The sequence below is a fragment of the Mauremys mutica genome, chromosome 3 (assembly GCF_020497125.1).
Source record: "Mauremys mutica isolate MM-2020 ecotype Southern chromosome 3, ASM2049712v1, whole genome shotgun sequence".
In the NCBI taxonomy this organism is placed as follows: Eukaryota; Metazoa; Chordata; order Testudines; family Geoemydidae; genus Mauremys; species Mauremys mutica.
The window spans coordinates 195,891,527-195,914,606 of NC_059074.1; the positions used below are offsets into that span (position 1 = coordinate 195,891,527).

At 59.3% G+C, this 23,080-nt stretch overlaps 1 protein-coding gene across 1 annotated transcript; it reads right to left on the minus strand.

The window, feature by feature from the left end:
* Positions 1-8,626: 8,626 nt before the first annotated feature.
* OTX1 (orthodenticle homeobox 1) lies at positions 8,627-18,262 on the minus strand. The gene is made up of 4 exons (XM_045010652.1): positions 18,186-18,262; positions 15,246-15,472; positions 13,912-14,063; positions 8,627-10,705 (listed from the first exon to the last, which is right to left on the minus strand). Exons 2-4 carry the CDS (start codon positions 15,340-15,342, stop codon positions 9,950-9,952), a joined length of 1,005 nt encoding a protein of 334 aa, XP_044866587.1. The 5' UTR covers positions 15,343-15,472; positions 18,186-18,262; the 3' UTR covers positions 8,627-9,949.
* Between the last annotated feature and the right edge of the window lie 4,818 nt (positions 18,263-23,080).

A 23,080-nucleotide genomic window follows, 5' to 3' on the forward strand; every position in this document is an offset into this window, starting at 1 on the left:
CACACCTGGGGAAAGGAGAGCGTCGCGCTACCGGACCCCACTCTGTACCTGCCTTTTCCTCCTCAGGGTGAGTCCGAAAAAGTGCCCGCACCTTGCGCAGGGTCATAGCACCTGACCGCCGGGTGAGTCAGGAGACGAGGCCTGTGTCCTGTGTGTAAACGAGGAACTTGTGTCCCCGCTTTAGCTTTCGGTGCAGGCTCATTTCCCCCGCACCCCCAGCCTTGCTATGGGAGATATGTAAATGAGGCTGAAGATTCTGTATGCGCCCCCCCCCCCCCAGCGGACCTGGCTGAATTCACCGACGCACCGAGGGCGAAATCATGGCCCCACTGAAGTCAATGGGAGAGTTCAGTGGGGCCAGAATTTCATCCTCTAATGCTTGGTTGCTCATCTCGGGCCAGTGCTGCAATGGAAACAGAATCTGAACAGCAGCTGGTGACTCTGCATAGTCAGTAGCTGCCTGACCAAACACCTTGGGTAGCGGAGAACTTGCCCGGTGACAACACCCGAAGCCAAACCACTTGGCAGGCGGTTTGCAAAAATAACAAATATTTAAAAAAATTAACGTTTTATCCTCCAGCAAAGGAATCGACCCAGCCAATATCAAAGCCAGCACCAGGTTAGGGACGTTTTGCCACCAACCAAACCGCTGTCATTAGCGGTTGTGATGATGGGGGGAAACCAAATCTCAGCGGGACTTGGGTTTAAATCATTCCTGATTGAACCCCAGCGAGAACGTGTATTACCGGGACCGGAGAGCTGGGGCTGCACACGCCAGTCTGGGACTGGGTGTGTCCATTAAGGGGGTCTTGGTGCCACACACCCCCAGCCTCCTTCAGCGACATGGACATGGGGTGACTACAAACACCAAGTCCCCTCACTGCCCTGCAGCCCTGGTATGGGCAAGCCGGCACCACCACAGCGTTTTCATCCTTCTGAGCCCATTCGCTTTCGGTTTACACCCGTGTACTTCCACTGATGTCACTACCACTTCTCCGGGTTTACCCCAGCGTGCCCGCAACCCGAATCTAGCCCCCTTCTGCTCAGTGGCTCTGCGGTACCTGTTAGGGGCTAGAACCGGATTGGGGCTTCTTACTCGGTGTGAACAAATACTGAGTTCTGACCTTGTGCGGCCGGTTACGCGGATGCAAATCCAGAGTAACTCCAGCCAAGGTACCTGTACCGAAAACTCCAGCCCAAGTGCCTGTCAAAGCGGAGTCGGGCCCGGTGATTTAAACCATCGGACATTTGACCTGAGAAAAGGCTGGATCAGGCCCATACTGCTCATTCAGGACGGAACATTCTTAACTATACATTAAGGGCAACGAAACAGCTGCTTTGCATTAAATGCGCGAAAAGAACCTTCGGCTTTATATACAGTGGGGCTGGAAAAGCGATGGCTGAGTCCTAGTGACATTCTTCCCAGCCACAAACGGGCGCCCGCTCCGCTGAGCGCCCAGAAGAATGCGCTGATCATCTAGCCTCAGGATTTGCTAAATCACCTGCACCGTGTCGCTGAAATTAACAGAACCGGGGGGAGGCCGGTGGATTTGGTCCGTCCCCCCACCCACTCCCAACCCCGGCGAACAACTCTAAACCCAGAGGCTGTTTTGTGGTGGGGTCGCTTGACCGGCACCAAGGTTCACACCACGCGGGCAGAACTGAGCCAGAAAGTTCAGGAGCCCGCAACGTGCCAGGCTCCCAAAGCGTGGTGCGCAGTGTCACGGTTGTTTCAATATAACTAGAGGAGCTACTTAAAGCACCCGCATTAATGACGCCAACCAATTTAGTAATCTATATATATAATGTCTAATAATTCACCGCGAGGCTCGGGGCTCGTGCACCCTGCTTCAGCCTGCAGCACATTTTAATAGTCAAGTCAGAAACTCTGACAAACAGGGTTTATCATGAAAACGCTGACAGTCCCTTAAATGACAGCAGTGCTTCTGGGCACTATTACAATACCCATTTCATGGAGAGTTTCAAAAGTAGCGTGTGGGGGGGAACTAGTTTCCCCTGCATCTGACTGTGGAGACAGACGCTCCTGGCAGTAGAGCGACAGCTCGTGCCCTGGTTTCTGGGTACTAAGAACATCTCCATCTCCTGCCACAACCCTGGGGTGGGATGGTGCTGCTGAGCCCCTGGTGCTGCTGTTGCAGGGGTCAGCAGGGTTTGGAAAGCCCCTCTAGAAAGGGCACGAAAGGAGGAGAACTCCAGCCGAAATTCTGGCTTGTCCTGGTTGAAAGACGCGTGTGTCGTTGCCCTGGTCTCAGTGATTGTAGCGGCTGGGTTGCATGTAACTCCGCTTCTTGCCCAAGGCGGCGGCTAGCGAACTTTCCGGCCAGTGGGCAGACGGCAGCCAGGGCGTGGCTTGTACTGGTTGGGCTGTCCAAGGCACTTTGCGCGCGGCGCAGCACCGCGGTCCCCGGCCAGCAGCGGGTGACACGTTTGGGTTGGAAAGGCAGAGAGCCGCGCAAACTCGTCTCCAGTACGTGCTGCAGGCTGGAGACGCGGGGCTAGTTTATCCCTGCAGCTAACCCAGCTCGTCCTCACACAGCTGGCCCTTGTGGCCGCTGGCGGGGGGGTTATACAGATCTGCACTCTGGAGCGGGTCTGGCTTTCACCGGTGGCTCAGCGATCCGGGGCCAGAACCTGCTCCCCGAGGGCTGGGTTCGCTCTCGGCCCGGCCCGGCCCGGCCCAGCTCAGGGCAGCCTGCGAGCGCGGGTTAAGGGCCTATCGGTTACGGACCCCGGTGCCCAAAGAAAGCGGGTGTCTTTGGGGCCCCGGAAGAGAATGGGGGGACTGCGGCTTGTCGGGGAGTCTTAGCCCCTGGCTGTTGTGTCTCCCCGTTGTTGGGGGGGTTTCCAGTCCTGGGCTTCTGCTAGAGCCGGCTCAAGCCGGGCTAGAGCTCCAGCCGCGTGTAAACAGGCCGCCCGCCCTTGCACCAAAGTGCAGGTCCCCAATCGGCCCTTCCCTCTGCACTGCCGGGGCAGATCGGGCCCGGGGAGGCCTCTCCCCTGTGCCGGGTCTGCGCTGTCCCGATTCAAGGGGCCATTGGGCCGGAGGAGGGAGGGGTGGAGCCCAGCCGCACCGGCGCTGTAGCAGAGGGAAGCAGCTGTCCATGGCCCTCCTGCCATGCCTGGGTCTGCTCCCCGGCCTCTCGCTCAGAGCCCCCCAGAGGCTGCCGCGGGGTCCAGCCCCCAGCCAGGGGACCGGCCGATCCGATCGGCTTCTCTCACCTGGATCCCGGTCCTGCCCGGGACAGGAAACCCAGGAGGGAGAGCGGCCTAGGGACTCAGTGTCTCCCGAGGGCCGGGGGCTGGCTATGCGCCCTACCCGTCTCTGGGGGCCCCTTGTTCCCTGGCCCGGGCTGCGGTGCTCGGCTCTGGCTGTGAATCCCGCCCGGGGACACGCGAGCACACGGGACAGTCACACACCAGGCACGTTGCTGCCGCCCCCCCCCACTAGGCTTGGCTGCCACTTTCCGCCCCCCCGGGCCCAGTTCAATGCCCGGTGCCGGCAGGTAACAGAGGCCGGGAGCCCCCGCTGTGTTCCGGGAGCCAGGCCAGGCTGCGTATTGATCGGCGGGGAGAGGAGGCTGCGGCTCCTGATCACACGGGAACCGAGCCGAGCAAAGCCCGGCCCAGGGTCCCAGCCCCAAGCCTGCTCTGCCGAGGCCGGAGAAACCGCCTTGCGCTGTCGGGGATCCAGCCCCCTGCCGCTGGCGTGACTCTGCCCAGGCGGGGAGCGGAGCGCAAACAACCCAGAGAGTTCGGGTCTCCGAAGAAATCGGTGGGATTGAAATGCTGGTTCTTTCCGAGACCCCCCCCCGCACTGACCCTAGCTCGGAGCCTGCGAGAGTGTGTGTGAGTGTGTGTGTGTGTGTGTGTATCGCGCCCCCCTCAAACTTTTACACACCGGCTCCAAGCGAGTTTTCATCCGTTACATTCGAGCCCTTATGAGTCAACAATTTGAGACAATTCCCCCCTCATTGTGGTCAGCTGAAGGGGCAGATCTTTTCCCCACCGTTTGGGGTTTTATTTGACTTGCATCTTCCCCGGGTGTGTCAGGGAGTTCTTGCTACTGATTTCCTTATATTGTCCTATGTCCCCTTGTCTTTGTCGTTCTGTTTATTTCAGACTTTTGGCATCATTATTTAATAATACGAATTATGATGTTTTTATTATTGATTAATTCTCGCGGACTTTCTTTCTTCGTTCAAATCCCTAAACGTGAGCGAATTTGTTAGATTATGCGCATTCAATACCCGCTCTTTTACGGGGGTTCAGTCATTTAAAAATCGTTCGCGCCTGAATGTAATTTATTTCATTTTCATTGACAATTAATTTCTTTAAAAAAAAACCCCAATCCGTAGAGTGGAACCCAGAAGCTTAGGAAATGAAGTATTTTCTCTGCACCACATAACAGTAAAACGCTAGACGGCTCGGTCCTGTAAGATTGGCCTTAATTAACAAAAAAAGTGGCTCGCTCCAAAATAGAAGACGATTGATATTTTTAGTGGCTAAATGTTTGTCCTTGTTGCGTTGCGCATTCGCCGCATTCTTGAGCATGTTGAGTTTGAACCTTGCTCGCGCTCCCTGACTGTGAGTGTAGAAGCTAATTAACGTGTCCACGCTAAACAGGACTTCGGGATTTGTAACGCGGCCGGGGAATGTATTTGTCTACATTTGCCATTTCATTGGTAAGTGGGCTCTTCTTAGGAGACAGACGGGAGCCGGCTTGATTGGCCCTTGTTCAGTTACTGGACTGCGCAAAGCCGCGCCGTTTTTGTTTGGTTGCGATGTTTTGTAGCTACCTTTAGCTGGGCTCAGCGGCGGGCAGCGCACAACGGCCTTGGGGCACTGTTTTCACACGATGCAAAAACACAAGAAGAGAAGTGTCGTGGCCCTTGGCTCCGCGCAGTAACCGGCCCCCCCAGCTTTGGACCGCGCTGGTCCCATTTTGTTGTCCCTGGGAGTCTGTGTGCAAAGAACTGCAGGCCCAGAGCCGCGCTGCCTAACTAACCAGACTGCTGGAGGAGCCTGCAGTGCGGGGTACCACTGTCCGCGGGGCGGAGTATGACTGTCCGCGGGGCGGAGTATCACTGACTGTCCGCGCTCCACAGCCTGCATTAGGCAATGGGAGCGCTTCCTTCTGCACCTATCCTAGTTCTCGGAGCCAGTGATTCCCGTTCAGACAGGGACGGTGCCAGGACTTTCCAGGAAGGCTTTGTTTAAAGTGCTTATGTAAGGGGAAATCAACCCATGCCAAAGGACCTGTAGTTCCGGAGGCGCGCTGCCCCCAAAGGCGGTTGTGCCTCTAGGGGGGTTCAGGGGGCTCCTGGAGTTCCCCACAGGTGCCCTACCTGCTGCAACACCTTGGCACCAAAGCCAAGTGGCGGGTGCGGGGACGCCTCTGAAGCATGAGGCTACTTTCAAGGACTTTTGTATAAGGTCATAAGAATGAGCCGCTTGGGTTCCGGATGAAAGGTGCGGCCGACCTGTGGGTAATGCTCAGCACCCCCACACCCCGACAGTCCCCACGCAGAGGGACTTTGGGCTGCTTCTTCTAGACAGGCCCAAGCCCTGCTCGGCACATCCCTCTTGCTCTCCTGCCCTTTTTCCTGAAGGCCCTTCTGGTCTGGAGTTGCTTCCCCGCAGGTGATTGCAGGGGTGGGTGCCTTAACCACAACAATTTTAATTAAGTGACTGTTTGTGCAGCGATGGTTACGCTTCGCTTTTGCCCAGAGACTTATCTCCTTGCAGCATCTGCTCCATAAGTAGCAATAAGCACAATAACAGTCATCACAAGGCTGAGATGGGAAGGTGACATCTCCGCTGGCTGTTGCGCAGCCGAGACAACCTGCCCGCGATGCCGTGTGGCAATGGCAGCGGAGCTGGTTGCGCAAGGCCGGAGGGCGGGATCTCGGAGCGTGTGCCACGGAGCCGGGGCCCGGCCTGCCAGCTCCGCCCCTCGCCAGTCACTGGCGCCGGGACGGTGCCAGCAACTAACCCCCGGCTGCTTTCCCCGGGCCGGCGGCCGGCTCCCCACGTGCGCCGGGCAGTGGCGCGCGGGCCTGGCCCACCCGGGGACGCCTCGCGTCCCCCTCCCAGCTCCGGTCCCTGGTCTCGGATCCAGTTTGACACGGACTCCTCCGCCCGCCGGGCCCTGCGGCTGCCTCCAGCGGCGCCGGGAGAGAAAGATGTGCCCTGAATCCTAGATTTGTCTTTGCTCCATTTCCCTGGGACCTGCACCCCAGCGAGTCTCTGCACAGGGCGAGATCCTGGGCGTGGGACTGGCCGGAAGCGCTTTCCAGCACATACAGGGTTTGCAGTTTGGGTCAATGGCTCTCAGCACACCCCCCCCCCGCCCACCCCTGACATAAATTGTTCCCGCACCCAAGGACGAGAGGGCAACTGTCCTCTCCATGCAACAACCATCGCCCGGTAACTCCCGCTCTTTGTCCAACCTGGGCGAGCTTCCAACAGAGCGGACCAAGCGTAATTACCCCAAAGAGGGCGTTTGGGGCAGGGGAGGAGGCCGCTCATCCGGTTAAGGCGTAAATGTCCTGGTTGTTTCCCTGTGGCTGGACTGAAGCCCGTAGGGTGACCAGACAGCAAGTGCGAAAAATCAGGAGAGAGAGAGAGAGAGAGAGAGAGAGAGTGTGTGTGTGTGTGGGGGGGGGGGGGGTAATAGGAGCCTGTTTAAGAAAAACACCCCAAAATTGGGACTGTCCCTATAAAATCGGGACATCTGGTCACCCTAGGAGCCCGACAGGGTACGGGGTTTAGGGAACAGGCACCACGATTCCTGGGCCTGCCGGGCACCTACTTTCCATGGCTGTTTAATCCCCAGTAATATCCCCCCTTTGGCCGGCTCTAGCGCAGACGGTTCGGGGCTTGCCCGGCCCAGCAAGGCGCAGCCCTTTCCAAAGGGGGGTGGGTGGGGTCTGCCATTTGCAAAGTGCCTCGGCGCGCACAGCCGGCCCGTGACAGAGGTGGCCTGGCAGGGGGCGGCTGCTGACAGGAGATAGCCGACGTGCTGGCCTGGTTAATAGGCAGCCTGTGTAACTGCCCGAAGAGCCGCTCGGCTCGCTGCCCGTGTGCCGGGCGGGCTGGGGGGCAGGGGCAGGTGAGCGCTGAGCGTGCCCAGGGCGCGGCTCCAGCCAGGGAGCACCTGGGGCGCGCAGGGCGCAAGGGTGGGGGTGGGGGATACCGCCAGGGTGCCACGAGCACCCTGCGGGGGGGTGGGGGCAGATCAGGGGCTAATAGCGGCAGCCGGGGCTTCCCAGGGGCTGGCGTTGCGTTTGAACTCGAGATGCCCCTGGGCACTAGGAGGCAGGGTTGCTCTGCATAGGAGGCCCCCATACCCGCGGGAAGCAGACACCCCAGAGGCCTTGGGCTGTTAAAGCGAAGCAGGCGCCCTGTCCCCGCTGAGACACAGATTGCGCCGGCGGCCGGGTTGAATTTGCAGTTCTAGGAGGCGAGGTGCCGTTTAGCGGAACACGGACCGTTTGCTGTACAACTCGCCCCGGCCCCAAGCCCCCCACTAAATGCAGTCACACGTCGCTGCTGGATTGAGCCCCGCCAGCATCCAGCGACCTTTGTTCGTTGCAGTCACATGCAGGGCTAATGTACGAGTGACAAGCGTGCGCCGGGGTTCGCCCTGCCAGGGATTAAAACGAACCGGTCGCTGCCCTTTCCTGGGTGAAAAATTCTGGAGCCGGGGCGGGACGGACGCTGAAGTTTCGTTCTGCCCCTGAGCCGGTATTTTAAAAGCCAGACGCCGCCTTCTCGCCCTCAGCGGGGTAACCGCTATCTGCGCCCTGAGCCAGGGGGTTGCGCTTCTCAGACATGAAGCGATGCGTTTCATTTCGATTTTGAAACAAAAAATTTCGTTTCAACTCACGTAGCTTCTAAAATACGAATCGGGCAAAATGCGGTTATAAGGCTCTGGAGCCTAGGGAGGGGGGAGGAAGGACTTGGTGTCTAGATCATTGTGACCAGGGGGTTTTGGGTGGGATTTTTGTTTGATGCTTGTTTTTGTTTCCTTGCAACCCTCATGAGTTTTTGTAGCAGGTTAAACGCATGTAAACGCGGGCCAGCTTTGAACTCCAGCCCAACTCCGATAATCCAGAGCGGTTTGGGCCACCCCTTCCCGGGAGATGAGATCAACGGGCTCCGTTAAAATCAAACAGCCCAGGACCATTTGGCAGAGCTGCACGTTCCTCGCAGGAAAAAGCGCGCTCGGGCTCCGGCTGCGTTGGCCGAGCGCACCAAGCCGCGCTAACCGGGAAATCTATGGGCCATTAAGAGGGGAAAACGTCGTGCCAGACTTCAGATGTTCCTGGGTCTCGCTATTGGGCCGGTGCTGGTTAACTCTCGTGTTTTTCCAAAAGCCAAACAGCTGTGGGGGGGGGGAGCATCACACCGCCTCCCCGTCTACGACCCACCCCCGTCTTGATTGGAAGCCAATCCAATTATGGCCACTAAAAGGCAGCTCAGTGAAATAAAGTGCGCAGGGCCGGCCGGCCCGCCCTCCCCCACCGGGTAAATAAAACAGCAGCCTGCCCCTGCCCGCGCCTGCTCCGGGGAAATTTAAGCTACTGGAGGCTTTTCCAAGGGGCCCCGCTTCAGAAGTAGGACACAGACAAGGGCTTCATTAGTTTGCATTTTATTATAGGGCTATGTAGATAAAGGGGGAGGAGTTGCCTTACATTTCAACAGGTACGTGTTGGATTACGGTGTAATAATCAAATGTACAAATTCCTTTTCCACCGAGGGACAAAGCGGTTCAAACCCATCGCTGAGACAGATGCGCAGGCGTGGCTGGCGAGGGCCGGTGCACTAAGAACTCACTAGACAAACCGAAGGGGTTAAAAGGGAGGGAATTTGAGCTGCTTTTTTTTCCTTTTACTTTTTCCCCCCCTATTTTTTTTCCTCCTTTTCTTTTTTGGTCTGTAAACAGGATCCGGACTGCGGATCCGCTGGACAAGCCTTTCCTCCCCCCTCTTCCTAACCTTCCCAGCTCCCCCTCCCCCCCGTTACAGCTGTTCCCTAAATCACCCCCCCAGCTCGCCTGCCCTCCCCGCCTCTTCTCCCTGGAGTGGGTTTGATTTGCCAGAAGCAGCCCGGGCACCCCAGAGAGAGAGAAAAGACGCCGCGCTGGGGATCCTGACGCGCGGAAGATTTGCTGACGGGGAAGGGGGAGGAGAGAAGTTTAGTTCAGTTCAGTTTCCTGCGTGTTAAACTCAACATTTCAACCCAGTAACATCCACTAAAAATCATACTGGTCCCTGGAACGGACCGAATATTTACACCATTCCTGCTGCTTGCTGCAGCAAGAGGCTGCGCCGTCCTAGCGAGAGCGAGCCCGCGGGCTCTCCAAAGTAAAAAGACAGCGGTACCCAGGGTCTGCAGCGGGTACAGGGTGTCCACTCCCTGCCTTGCCGTGGACAAGGAGTTCCAGAGAGCCCAGTCGTCAAACAGCTGGGGGGCGGCCTGCAGGGGAGAGGGGAGTCTGCCTGTCCAAGGCGCATTTCTTTTTAAATCGAGGAGGGGAGACGCACCGAAGTTCTCTTCCGGCCTGTGTGTGTTTGGTGTTAAAATCAACCCACCGGACGGCATAATCCCGGGGTGCGGAGAAGGAATAAATAAGAGTTACTGGGGAGGGTCCAGCAGCAGATCTCAGCCAGCAGCCCTGAGCCAGGGGCTGGGGGGCTCTTGGTCGGGGATGATGAGCGATTACTAGCGGTGACCATGGGGAATGGAGACCCAGTCCTGCCCGGGAGAAGGAAACGCGCCGACGGCAGCTCCGGAGCAGGGAGCAGCGGGACCAGCCCGGGGCTGGGGGTCGGCGCAGGCTGGGCCAGGAGCAAGGCCATTGTTTCTCACGTAGCAAAAGTCCAGCGGGGCCAGGCGCAGGGAGACGGGCCGGGCCGGGCGCTGCCTACAAGACCTGGAACCTCCAGGACGCCTGGTCCTTGTAGTCCAGGCAGTCGGGGGAGTTGAAGTTGAGTTTCCAGGAGGAGGCGGCACCGGGCTCCTTGTAGTCCAGGCAGTCGGGGGAGTTGAAGGCCAGCCCCGTGCTGCCGTAGCCCTGGTGGTGGTGGTGGTGGTGGTGGTGGCCGGAGCCCTGGCCCAGCGGGTGGTGGTGGTGGCCGGCCATGGAGGAGGGCGCCATGGGGCTGAGCTGGTGCGGGTGGTGGTGCGAGTGCATGGGCGCCAGGTAGGAGCTGCACTCCACGCCGCCGAAGTAGGAGGAGGAGGGGGCCGCCGGGTAGCCCTGGTAGCCGCCGCCGCCCTGGCCGTAGGACATGGGGTAGGAGGCGGAGGCGGCGCCGGACACCGAGCGCTGCATGCAGGACGCGCCGCCGGGCGGCAGCGGCTCCGGCACCGATACGGCGGAGGGCGCGGCGCCCGGGGAGATGGAGGCCGGGCTCCAGATGGACGAGGCCGGGGCGCTGATGGAGGCGGCCGCCGCCGCCGGGTTGCCCAGCGCCGCCGCCGCGCTGCCGGAGGAGCTGGAGCTGGAGGAGGAGGACGAGCCCGAGCTGGAGACGGCGGGGGGCGTGAACTGGCCGCTGCTCTCCGAGCCCGAGCTCTCCCGCGCCGGGGACGGCTTCTTCTTGGCCGGCCGGCTCTTGGCCCCGCCGCCACTCTGCTGCTGCTGCCGGCACTTGGCCCGCCGGTTCTTGAACCACACCTGCGGGGAGAGCGAGCCGTCAGCAGCCGGCCCCCGGCCCCCGCTTCCCCCGGCCCCCCCCAATACCCCATAGCCGGCCCCCGGCCCCCCCAATACCCCATAGCCCCCACTTCCCCCAGCACCTGGCACTGGCCCCCCAGCCCCCCCAGCACCTGTAGCCAATCCTCGAGCACTCCAAACAGTCACTTCCCCTAGCCCCCATAGGTATCCCCTAGCCCCCATGAACCCTGAATAGCCAGCAGCACCCATTTCCCCTAGCACCACAGCCTTCCCCCCAGCACCCAGCTCCGAGCACTCTGAACAGCCACCATTACCCATAGCCAGCTACTGGCACCCACTTCACCCAGCATCCAGAGCCACTAGCATCCAGCCCCCGAGCATCCAATCCATCCACCAGCACCCAAGCACCCCAACCAACACCCATAGCCACCCACTGGAACCCCAGACAGCTCCTGGCTTGCATAGCCTTCCACCAGCACCCCAAACAGCCCATAGCCATCCACGGGCACCCAGACCTATCCGCCAGTACCTCTGACAGCCATCCCCATCCCCAGACATTCACCAGCAAACATAGCTGTCCACCAGCGCTCCAGGCAGCCCTGGGTGCTCATAGCAATTCACTGGTACCCAGCCCCTCCAGCACCCGCACCCATCCACTGACACAAAATCCCCCCCAGCACCCATCCACGTCCAACCACCAGTAGCCATGACTCCCAGCGCCCACACCCATCCACCAGCACCAACCTGCCCTGTACCCCAAGTCCATCCCCCAGGCTCCCACACTACGCCCCCCCTGCACCCTCCAGCCATAAGACTCACACCCAGGACCCATCCCCCTGCTTGCAAGGAGAGATGAGCCATTAACTGCCAGCTCCTCCACTACCCCTGCCAACCAGCGCCTATGCCCAGCACCCATCCCGCACCCACAAGGGAAAACAAAAGTTAGCCTCGAGTTCCCCCACTACCCGCTGCTCCCCTCCCAGCTTCCAAACTAAATCCGGCACAACCCCCGGCTTCTCCACCCACCGCCGGGCCTAGCAGGGAGAGCAGAGCCATCAGTACCTGCTGCCCCCAGGGCACACTCGGCTTCCCCCTGGCCTCCCCAGCAGAGCAGCCAGCCCCCCACCCGCAAAGGAGACTGAAGCCCTCGGCACCCATGGCCGCCTCCTTTATACCCCACCCACCCTGCAAGCACATGGGCACCCAGCCCACCCACTCCCCGGCAGCTCACCTCGGCACTGGCCCCTGCTCTCCCCTCCAACCTCCAGAGCCATACCCCTCCCCCTAGCCCACAGGCAAACCGGCCCCATCAGTGCCCAGCACTCCCGCGGACCCCGCATCCTGCTCCCCCCCAGCACCTAGCCGAGAAGGGAGCCGGGAGCCACCAGCACACAGTGCAGTGCCCTGCCCCCAGCCAGCGCCTCAACCCGTTCCCCGAAGCAGCCCCCAGCTCCGCCACCCGTGCCCAACCCAGCCCCCCAGACCCCTTCCGCTCCGCCCCAGCACAACCCCCACCCCCTCAAGGGAGAGGGGCCCAGCATCAGCTCCCACCACCAGAGCTCTCCCTACCCGCTGCAGCGCCGGACACCCCCCCCCCATTAGCCCGTGGAGAAATGGGCCCAATGGGATCAGCGCCGAGCCGAGCAGCCCCGCTCCATGGCGAGGAGGACAGCGCCGAGCACGGACACAGTGACCAACGCCCGAGGAATTCCAGCACAACCCCCCCCCCCCCAGGTCCCCGGACTTGGGGCGCACTGAGCCTACCAGAAAACCCAGCCCCCCGCGAGAGAGGCAGAGCACGGCCCCTCCCGCCCCAGGGCTAGGGGCCCAGGACAGAGCTACACCTCCCTGCTAGGGAGAGGGGCACGCGGGGGGCAGCCCGGCACCACACTGCAGAGACGGGTCTGTCTGTCCCGAAGGCCTGTGCTGGGGTCTGTCAGGTGGTGGTGGTGGGTGTGTGGGGGGGAAACTGCAGTCCCGGTGGCTGAGTTTGCCTCTGTCCCTGCCCTGGTGCCGGGATCCGGACCAAACGCGGCGCCAGGTGGGCCCCACGTGGAGCTCCCGTGGCCAGGGGACAGGCCCGCCTCCCCCGGGCCGGAGGGGCCATTTCTGACTGCGGGCGCCCCCCCCCCCCCCAGGTTCAGCTGGCTGCGGGCTCTGCCCCGTGCCCCACGTGTCCCAGGCCGGGCGCGGCTGGCCCCTCACCCGGGCCCGGGAGGTGGGTTTTAAAGCATCCTCCACACCCCATCCCCATCCCCATCCCCGGGGGGAAGCGCCTACGCCCGAGGCTGCAGCCAGGGCCGGGGAGCGGCCCAGGAAAAGTCACCCGGGCCGGGCTGAGCCGCTATGGCGAGATGCGGGGGAGGGACGGTGCCGCTCCAGGGGGTGTCCGGGCCCGGGGTAACTACGCCTGGATCCCCACCACCAGGGCTGCCCCCCCCCGCCCCCGCAGAGCCACAGGGAGCCCGCGGGACCCGATCTGCCTTTATTCCGCACATGACGCTCGGGAACCCAGGCTGCCCTGGCCCCGGCGTCTCCCCCGCGAGGGGACACCCTGGGCAGGCGGCGAGCTCCCCTCCCCGGGGGGCTCCCTCCCGCGCGGCCTGATTTCCCACGGTAAAGGGGGGTGGCGCCTGTCGCCCCCGCCATCGGAGCCTTTCCCCGCCGGGCCCAGGCAGGGGCAGCAAGCGGGCCCAGGAGGGGTCGCGGGGACCGGCTGGAGAGCAGAGCCGGGAATAAACATCTCCCCTGTAGGCTGAATGATCCACCCCGGCTCCCCAAACGCGGCCAGCGCCTCGCCCCAGCCAGCCAGCCAGCGGCGCTGAGCTTCCGCGCTGACCCAGGGGCGCAGACGAGCCCCGTGTCTCAGCTTCGCCGCCCGCCAGCCCAGTGCGGGGCTCCAGCATTCACCTGCTGCGGGCAGGGGGGCGCGGCTGCGCCCGCCTCCTCCCCGTCCAGCCCGGCGCGCCTGGAGCAGCCCGGGAGCTGAAGCGGGTCTCAGGCCGAGCCCCCCACCCGAAGCAGCGTAGGGAGGGCAGGCCGCGCCCCCGGAGCCGGGTCTGGGCCGTCCCTGCCCGGCCGGGAGCTGGATCTGGGCCCTGAGCGTGTCCTCCCCGCCTCTAAGCTGGCCACTGCCGGAGCAGATCGGCAGAAGGGGCCCGGGCCGGGGAGCTGCTGGCCCCGCGGCGGTGGAGACGGTACCGGACCTGGACTCTGGACTCCGGCAGGTTGATCTTCAGCGCCACCTCCTCTCGCATGAAGATGTCCGGGTAGCGGGTCTTGGCGAAAAGCGCCTCCAGCACGTCCAGCTGCGAGCGGGTGAAGGTGGTGCGCTCCCGCCGCTGCTTCCGAGGGGTGGCTGCACAGCCGGGGGGAGACGGAGACAAGCGGGTTAGACACACGGACCCCCACGCGGGTGCCCCCCAGCAGCAGCAGCAGCAGGGGGCTGGGCTGCAGCCCGCCCCCCACTGTCAATCTCCCGGGACGGGGCGCGGAGCCGGGCCCTGCAAGCCCGTTGCTACAGATCGGGGTGTTCGCAGGCGGGCGGATTCACACCCGAGCATTCAAAGAACAGAAATCGGTACGTGGGAGGGGAGCCGGGAGGGAAATAACCAATATTTCATTTCCACCTTCGTTTAATATGATAGAAACAATCACCCTCCATCTCTCCCTTCCAGCAAAACGTACAGGTTATAGTTAGACCAAGCATATTTTTGTAGCGTTTCAACGCTCCCCAGAAGCCAGGCTTCGTGGCATTGGGATGTGGAAGGGGGATTCCGAAGAAGATTTTTTAAAGAGGCGGGAGACGGGCGGAACTGCGAGCAAGCAAACTGGCTCCAAAAGTTAAGGCCGAAGTGAAACTGACGAGGCAAAACGCGGCGGGGAACGCAAAGCGGATTGCGGCCCCCCCCGACCCCCAATCCATGCACAGCGGCCCCAGCAAGGCCCCGGAGGGGCGTTTTCAGGGTTTGTTTGTGTGTTTAAATTACAATCCAGGGAAGAAAAAAATTCGAACGGGGGAGAATCATAACAACACACAAGTTAGGAACAGGCCGAGCTGGGACCACAGGGCAGCGCCTCTGTGGAGTTTGGTACAAGTTTCATTACATTATTTTTTTTTTAATAAAAAAGTTAACTATTCTAAATAGTTTCCCACCGTTAAAAAGCACATGAATTAAATAGAAATTTAAACTTTTCAAACTTCTTATCTGATCGTACAAAAGCTATTTCGTTGTTGCGGGAAGGAGATTTCTCTATTGAAATCCTGGTGATTCTCGCCGAAGTTAATTTTGAGAGTACAAATTACTTTTAAAAGGATCTAACGAGCAAATCTGCTCTTTTAAATCTTTTTTTTTTTTTCAAAATGTACCCAGGTATTTTTGAAAAAGGTGCAGTCTTGGAGTGGAAGAAATAGCCCATTGCTCTCATATTCGTTACAAGACAGGAGAAAAATGACTTGGTACAAACTTGTCCCAGCTGAGCAGTGTGATCTGACTGGCAGAGGGGGTGGAGGTGGACAGGAGAGAGGTTTGATGCTCACCCGGATAGCCCACCGAGGGATGCAGTAAGTCCATAGCCGGTCCGGTCAGCCCCAGCCCATTCATGCCATAGGGGGGCTGTTTGAGGTAAGACATCATGCTAAAAGCTGGAAAGATTTTCCCCAATTTATATATTTTAAAAAAGTCTGTCTACAATTTCTCGAAGTCACAAAATTGGTTCTTCCAGGCGACGGCAGAAAATCCGGGCGCAGAAGAGACTCTCCGCTCCCTAAAGAAATAAAAACAAAACAAACAAAAACAACACACACAACAAGACCAACATCAGCAGCTCTTGGGAGCGGAATGGACAAGCCACGTCGCTTCCAGGGTACAACACAAAACAGTTGGGCTTCGGAGTTTTGCAGCCAGACCAGAGCGGCGCAGATCAAGCGCTAAGAAATACAATTAAAAAAAAACACCCCAAACAATTGCAAATGATCGAAAGCGTAAGGAGGTTGGAACTATTTTTTGTGCATTAAATGAAATCGTTTGCGGTGCACACAGAGAGGCGCAAGCGCACAGCAGCGCGGCCCGAAAAGCCCCCTGCTCGCTGCAAACGGGGCTTTATTTCGCTCAAATAAAAATCGAAAGTTTCACCGTTTTCGTTGTCAGTTATTATTGTTTTAAAGTTTTTGCGCCTGTAGAAAAGGGCGAGGGGGGGGCAATCAATATGGCCGACCCCTCCCAAACGAAGGGGAATAAGAAAGTGCCAGAGTGGAGGGGGGGGGGGGGAGTTTTTTTAAGCAGAGCCACATTAACATACAATCGCCGTGGGGCTTGGAGGGGGCACAATCCGAGTGATGGGGGGAGATAAAGCAATTATTTAAAAAGATAATTGGATTAGAAATCAAAACGAGATACCAAAAGGGGGACGTATAATTAATTTAAGAGCGAGCAGAAGGGGACATTTTAATTAGAAATGGCCAGTAGTTAAAAAACAAACCGATTTTTAGTCACTTTGAAATTCATATTCCAGGGGGGTTCCTCCCGTAGAGGTGACGGAAACAAGTTTACCGAAAGGCACAACGTGTGTGTGTGTATAGGGGGGGGGGTTTCACGGTCTCTCACTAGGGATTTTATTCTAAATAAATAAAACGAGACATTGCCAGAGTTTCTTTCCTGCCATGCCTTGCTGGGAGCCATTACAGGCCGCTGAGCAGTGCCATCTCGGACACTTCGCCTCTCGCTTTCCTGCAAATTCAGGGTTTTTGTTTTGTTTTGTTTTGGGGCTGTTCTCCAGCATTCCCCTGATGCAAAGAATTTACGCGCAGATCCCGGGATCTGGAATGCATTTCTTTGTGTTCCGGAGCGAGGACTCCAGGTAAAATCCACAACTTTGATCCCGTCTTCCAGCTCCCAGGAATCGCTCTCCGCTGTCCACAGACCCCCCTCCCCCAAGAACCCTCATTACCCCCCGAGAAAAATTAGAATAGACAAACTCAACAAATAAAATCCTAAATCCAGCAACAGATGGTGGCGGCTCTAATCACGATTAATCACTAGCTAGAAACTTTAATTGCGTTGAGGGCCATGCTGTCTCCAGCTGAGTTTCCTGTATTTACACCAGAATGATTAAGGGGGGGGGTTGTTTGTTTTCGCTGGTAAGACTATTTCCAAATTAATTTGCATCCTCCAGGGGTGCTGGAACGATTTGTATCGTGGGGGTGCAGCGAACCAGTGCACCAAAGTGTAAACTCTGTGTCGGATGGAAAGCACTTCAAGCAGAAGCGCACAGACACCCCCCACCCCAGCACCCCTCGCTCCAGCACCTCTGTCTTCCAGCTCCCAGGCTAACCTGTTGCACTGGACAGCTGGGAGCCCCTCTAGTTCGGTGTGGAAATTAAACACATCCGGTTGAGTTAGCAGCTTGGAATAAGCGAATGGCACAGATACGTTTGCAGGAGGTTTCCAAAGAGGCCTATCTTGACTTTTCCGTATATTCTCTTTCCCGACAGCACCGGTCCTCATTGCAAAGTGTCCTAACCCCCTAGGCCAGGGGGTGTTGAACGAGGCCGGCCTAGCCTCCCAGAGACCCCCTAAGCGTAAGCACCCGCGCCTCTACATCCGAGGGAATTAAGCCCACGCCATGTAAACGGAGGCGCTCCGGCACCAGAGAGAGATGGCTCGAAAGCGGATCCGTGGCTTGGAAATGGACCACTGCAGCCAGCGCGTTGGTCCGGTCCAGGCCAGCCCCCCCCGGCACGAGAAGCCAGCGCTTTCCTCCGAGCAGATGCCGCCGGAGCGGCTCCTGGAGAGGTGCAGGGCTGAGCCCGGAGTGAGTTGGCCCGGGCGCTCATTATGTAAGTTTGTTTGCCAGCCCTGCAGTGTCACCATCCCAGGGAGGGGTGAGGCGAGGCGAGGCGCTGGAGGAGGCTGAGAGCCGGGAGGGGGGGGGCGCTCACCTTCAGCTAAAACAAAACCAAACAGCCCCCAACCCGCCCCCCCCAAGTGCGGGGCTTCGCCAGCGCCGCGCGGGACCCTGCCGGGCTGCCCTGGGCGCGCGGGCGGAGCAGCCGCTTTGCAGGGGAGTTGCAAAGTCTGGCGGGGAGAAGGGGGCAGCGCTCAGCGCCTCGCCCAGGCTCCCCAACGGGCCGGGCCGGGCCGCTGCCCGCAGGGTCCCGGGCAGAGCAGAGCAGAGCGGCCGGGGCGCCGCCACTGCCCCCCACCGGGTCCCGAGCGCGGGGCGCTCGGTGCAGCCCGTCGCGCCGGGGCAGAGCGAGCAGGAGCCGGGGCGCCTCCGCCTCACCTGCCCGGCAGCGCCCCGTGCCATGGCCCCAAGGGGTCCCGGCTCGGCGCCCCGGCCAGCGGCGGCGGGACCCGGGCTCCGCCACTCGGGGCGGGGGCTGCTGCTGCTGGGACTTCCCTGCGCGGCCGGCGCTAAGTTCTGGCGGGGCCGGCGGGGGGGGGCTGGGGGCGCGCGGGGCTGCAGGAGGCGCGTTTACCTTGCGGCAGGAGCGGTCTCGCCCGGGCGCGTAGGGGATGGGAAATGCAGCCCGATGGAGATTGATCACCTTTCCACTGCCCTACCCTTGTATGTGCGCGCGAGGCGAGTGCGTAACCAGCCCCGGCGCCAATCCCCGGCCTCCCCGCGCCTGACTGACAGCCGCCTGGGCAATGGCAGCGCAGGACGCGGGCTACCTCTGCACGCCCCCCCCTCCCCCCCTCCACCCCAGCCCGCCGCGCGCACCGGCTCCCCCGGGGCAGGCGGCGGCGGCGGCTGCTGCTGGGGCGCCTCGTGCAGCTCCCCCGTGCGCCGGGTCCGCCCCAGACAAAGCCCGGCCGAGTGCGGGGACAAGCCCGATGAGCTCCGCTGGCGGCGGGCCGAGGCCCGAGGCCGACCGCCCCCTCCCACCTTGCACCCTGGCGGGCCCTGCGCCCAGGGCGAACTTTTGCGCGTTTAGTTGCTGCGTGTGCGCGTCGGGTTGTATTTGCGCGTGCAAGCGCCGCCTGAAGCCAGACCGACCGCGAGAAACCCCGAACTGAGTGTCTCCGGGGGCGAGATCTCCGTGCCTGGCCACTGAGGCTGGGGAGCAATTTCCTTCTAGGTTGGAGGAAGCTTCCCCAGTCCTCCCCCAGCTCGGCTTTTTCTCTGCAACCCCCACTCGGTCTCCCAAAGTTTGCACCTTCCGTTTTTCGTACGCTCTTCCCTGACACATCGGTTACATGTGCACAGAAATGTACATTCACGACGACGGGAATGGCCGGTCTTCCCCTGGCCAGGCGCTTAAAACCGGACCTTTCGTTCCCGTTTGGGTTCGGGTAGGACCTGGGCTCGGAGAAAAGGGGGTTGCGAATTGGCCTGGCCTGGGTTGGTTTTCCCCCCTTCCCTTTCTGAAACATTAAAATTGTCCGTTGCTGAAATTCGGTTAAAGCCTTTACTGGAAACGCGCCGATTGTTTCCACAAAACGAAGGAAGTGGCAGAAATGGCCATGGGTGACCATCAACTTTGTCTTTTCTCTCCAAACTCTAGGCCACACAATTATCTGTCCATATATAGGTTTAAGTTGCACCAGCTCATACATATTAACGAAGGGCCCTAATCCCCTCCTAAGAATTACTCCTTTTTTTCTGTAGTTTACCAGGAGACTGTCTAATCACACAAAGGGGAAGCTGAAAAGGGGTAATAATAATAAAATGCAAAAAAAAAAAATCAACTCGTTGCCAGCAAAATAAATTAAACGCGGCCGGGCATCAAAGTAAGTGTTTTTCACGAGACACTTTCCTTTGGCGTCCCAATAAAATACGGTAACAGAATATCATGGATGCGCACTGTTTCCTTAACTGCTTCTCAAAGGGGCCAGGAGATCTGCTTAGGACCTTTAATAAGGCTTTGGTGCGGGTCTTTTGTTGATCTCTCCAAATCAACTCCTTCTAATTGAAGTTGGAGCTGAAAGCGAGCTAATGTTCAAAGGAAGTGACCGCCGGCCCAACGAAATTACATTTTTTCGGGCGATGAGGGGACATCTAATCAAAGGGGGGTGCGGGAGGGGGGGCGGACGAAAGAAAAGGAGGTTTACAAGATCTTTCTCTAGTCCACAAAAGTCAGCGACACGGGCACTTCTCGGCGGAACAAAGGCGCCGCAGCCCATTCATAAAAAAAAAAAAAAAGTAAAGGGCTGACCGGGGCCACCCCTCCCCCGGGTCCCTACCTTTGCCATTGTCCGCCCAGGGGGGCGAGCTGGGCTCAGGCACCTGAGCCTTTGTCCCAGAGCTGCGGACAATGAGTTTGGGGCCAGTTTTGAACAAGGAAGGGCTGATCTCCAGCGCGCCCGCCCTGGCACAAGGAGCCTCGCCAGACTCCACTCAAGCCCCTGGCCAGAAATACAATATTATTAGCTATATCCCCCCCCCCGGGACAATAATCAGCTCCTGGGTATTCGCCCAGAGGGTTTCGTCATGCACAGGGGCCGATGGAGGCGAAGCCTTTGGGCGCTGGGCTCCATAGGAATGTCCGCCCGGCCCTCGCCAGCTCCCCGCGCCGCTGCTCAGCGCCGCAGGATGGGATCCAGGCTCGGGAAGGTATCAAGTAGCACCGGCCCCTTTCCGCGCGCCGAGTGTAATCAGAGTGTTTGTCTAATCCCAAATTGCAGGCGAATGTTCTGAACGCGCAGCCCATAAAAGCCCTGGACGAGGGGGAGGCCGGGGGCACAAGGCAGAGCGCGAGCAGGAGAAAAGTTTGGCGCGCCGCGCCGGGGACCCGGGGCTGCCGCCTGGCGCGCACGATGCGGCGCAGGAGAAGAAGGAGCAGCAGCCGCGGCGGAGGCGGAGGGGGGGCAGCCGGGTTGCCCTGTCCTGCGAGGAGCCACCCCCGGGGACCGCGCGGGAAGGGGCTGGCCGTGCCCCCCAAGGGCCCCGCTCGGCACGGGGCGCCGGCGGAAGGCTCCTGGACTCTGCCCCGGGGCCCCCAGCCCGGACCCCCTTGGCTTGCGCTCGGGGGGCAGCGCTGGCTTGTGCGCACAGGTAAGGTGCCGCAGGGCTCTGCCTCCCCTCGGGGCAAGGGGCGCGGCCGGCTGGGGCACGGGGAGGGGGCTTCGGTTCCCCGGCGCTGGGGCAGGTCACGGAGCTGGAGGCTGCAGCCGGGGTCTCTGATGCTCTGCCCAGGCCAGGCTGGAGCGGTTTTGCAGGGCGAGGCACTGGCTGGGACAGGTTCCTTCCCGAAGCAGGTTCCCCGAGCGGTTCCTACGGAATCCGCTGTCAGAGATACGAAGCACCCCTCACGCGATAGGGGTTAGGACAATTCGTTGAGTTTAGCGTCACCGTTTTAAGACCCCCCCCCCAAGCCCACAGCATCCAGCCTGGCTGGTGGGAACTGCATCTGGCTTTTTCAGGAGGGGCTTCCTGATGGGCCGCTCTGCAGCTCAGGCCCCGCAGAGCGGCACTTTAAAAACCCCAATAGAAATACTCCGGGAGAGGAGCCCAACATCCCCTTCTCCCTTCCAGCCACTAACGAACACAGCCCGGCTTCTAGCCTAACCGAAAACAAACTCCACTGAGAATATCCCCCCACCCCTTTCTGGGGAGAGCAAGTCCCAACTCCCGAACCAGCAATTGCTCTTCGCTGCCAACACCGCCTCTAGCAGCCTGCAGTGTATTGTGCTGGGTCTGTCCTCGGTGTCCAACCGTGTCACCCCCCCCCCAGGCTTCATGCGGACCCAGCACCCCCCCCAAACAACTCACACCCCACCCGGGGGGCTGAATCATCCATCCCTGGAGCTGCCTGGCTAGAAGTAGCCAGAGCCCTGCATTGCAGAGAACCTGCCCAGGGAAGCGCTCAGCAAATGAATGGGAAAGTTTTAAAAGGCCAAAGAGGACGTCAGCTGTCAAAACTTATTTTTCCCTCTTTAATCACAGCGGCGAGGACATGGCTGGTGTCATTAGAACAGGCTCCTGCCCCCAACCCCACAGCCAAGGGGGCGGCGAGGGTAAACAGATGTTCGCTGCAAATTAACAAATTCTCATCTGACTCTTAGGACCCGATAAACCGCATTAACCCACGTTAAAACAAAACGGGCCCAAGTGCAGAGCGGCTTGGAAAGGCGGGCGGCGGCAGGAGGGACACAACCCCCCCAAAAGGGGAGGCGGTGAGGGGAATGGAGTCAGAGGGCGGGGGGGGGGGGAGAGATCCTGGCCCGAATTTCAGCCCCTAATCGAAGGCGATAAGAGGTTTAATTCATTTAGCATATGAACCAGCTCGGCAAGCGATTCCCATTCTGGGCAGATCCAACGGCACAAGCCCAGAGCCCGCGTATTTACCCTGGCGCTTGTTATCATTTTAACCGGATTATTCACGATGTGGATTTTTTAACATATCGTGGATTCTCCCTGCACTGGTCAGGAAAACGCATCCGCGCCGGCAGCCGCAGGAGCAGCTCCGGAGTCCTGGCTCCACTTGGCTGGATTTCGCAGCGATTGGCTGGGGCAATTTGCAAATGGGGTCTCTGGCGACGCTTAACGAACAGGACTATTGCAGGGCCAGCTCCCAACCAAGTGCAAAGCGGAGCCACTGGGTCCCTTCCTAGAAACTTCTCAGTAACTTTTCCCCAGGCCGTGGCAGGCGCCGATTAGAGCTGCTGCTGCATTCTTGTGTGCGCGATGGGGCTGTTCTTTTCCAACTGACGCATGATTTATATTTTCTTGTAAAACGTCTCTGACACTCTGAAGCATAAACCTGCTGCATTATTATTTTCAGGTCTCCCGACTTGTCGAACAGACTTCCTTTTGTTAGGGGTCCCCTTGCAGAAGAGGGTTTGTTTGCTGCTGGAATGAGCTGAGCAGGCGAATACAGGAATACGCCATGCCACGTAAAAAAGTTGAACTTTTGGTCTGGCTTGGTGCTATCACAATATATATATTTTTAAAACTGCAGCTCCCTGAGAGTTAACAAAGGGCTTTGATCTGGCCCACTGAGCTGTAAAAGGCAAGCCACTGCAAAGGAATCGTTAGGTGAAGAAAATGATGCAATGTCCCTAGTTATGAAAATCTTTGACAAAGTGGCAGTGACCAGAGGTCCATTTGCAAAATCTCAGTGTGAACAGGAACAGCCTCCGAAAGAGAGATTGGAACCTACTTGGACAAACATTGCTTATACCTGGGAAAGTTTAAAAATAAATATAACTTCCATTGCTTTTAAATTTCCCATCAAAATTCTGTTTTTTGTGTCTGAAGGTGTATCTTTTGTATCTAGACTGTTCAGTTTCAGGTAGGAAGCTGTTGCGTTTGCAGATCATTTTTGACAAATTCATTTTAAAAATTAACTAACCTTTCCCCATCTCCCCCCACCCCTCAAACAATCAGAGGTAATAAACTTTTCACACTGGGAAGAGAGGACAGCAGCAG

Excerpts from the sequence above, each read along its gene's own strand:
- OTX1 (XM_045010652.1), bottom strand. The coding sequence starts at position 15,342 with ATGATGTCTTACCTCAAACAGCCCCCCTATGGCATGAATGGGCTGGGG. Across the intron at positions 14,064-15,245 it reads TCCCTCGGTGGGCTATCCGG|CCACCCCTCGGAAGCAGCGG; the intron begins GTGAGCATCAAA and ends CCGGCTGTGCAG. Across the intron at positions 10,706-13,911 it reads TGCCGGAGTCCAGAGTCCAG|GTGTGGTTCAAGAACCGGCG; the intron begins GTCCGGTACCGT and ends CTCTCCCCGCAG.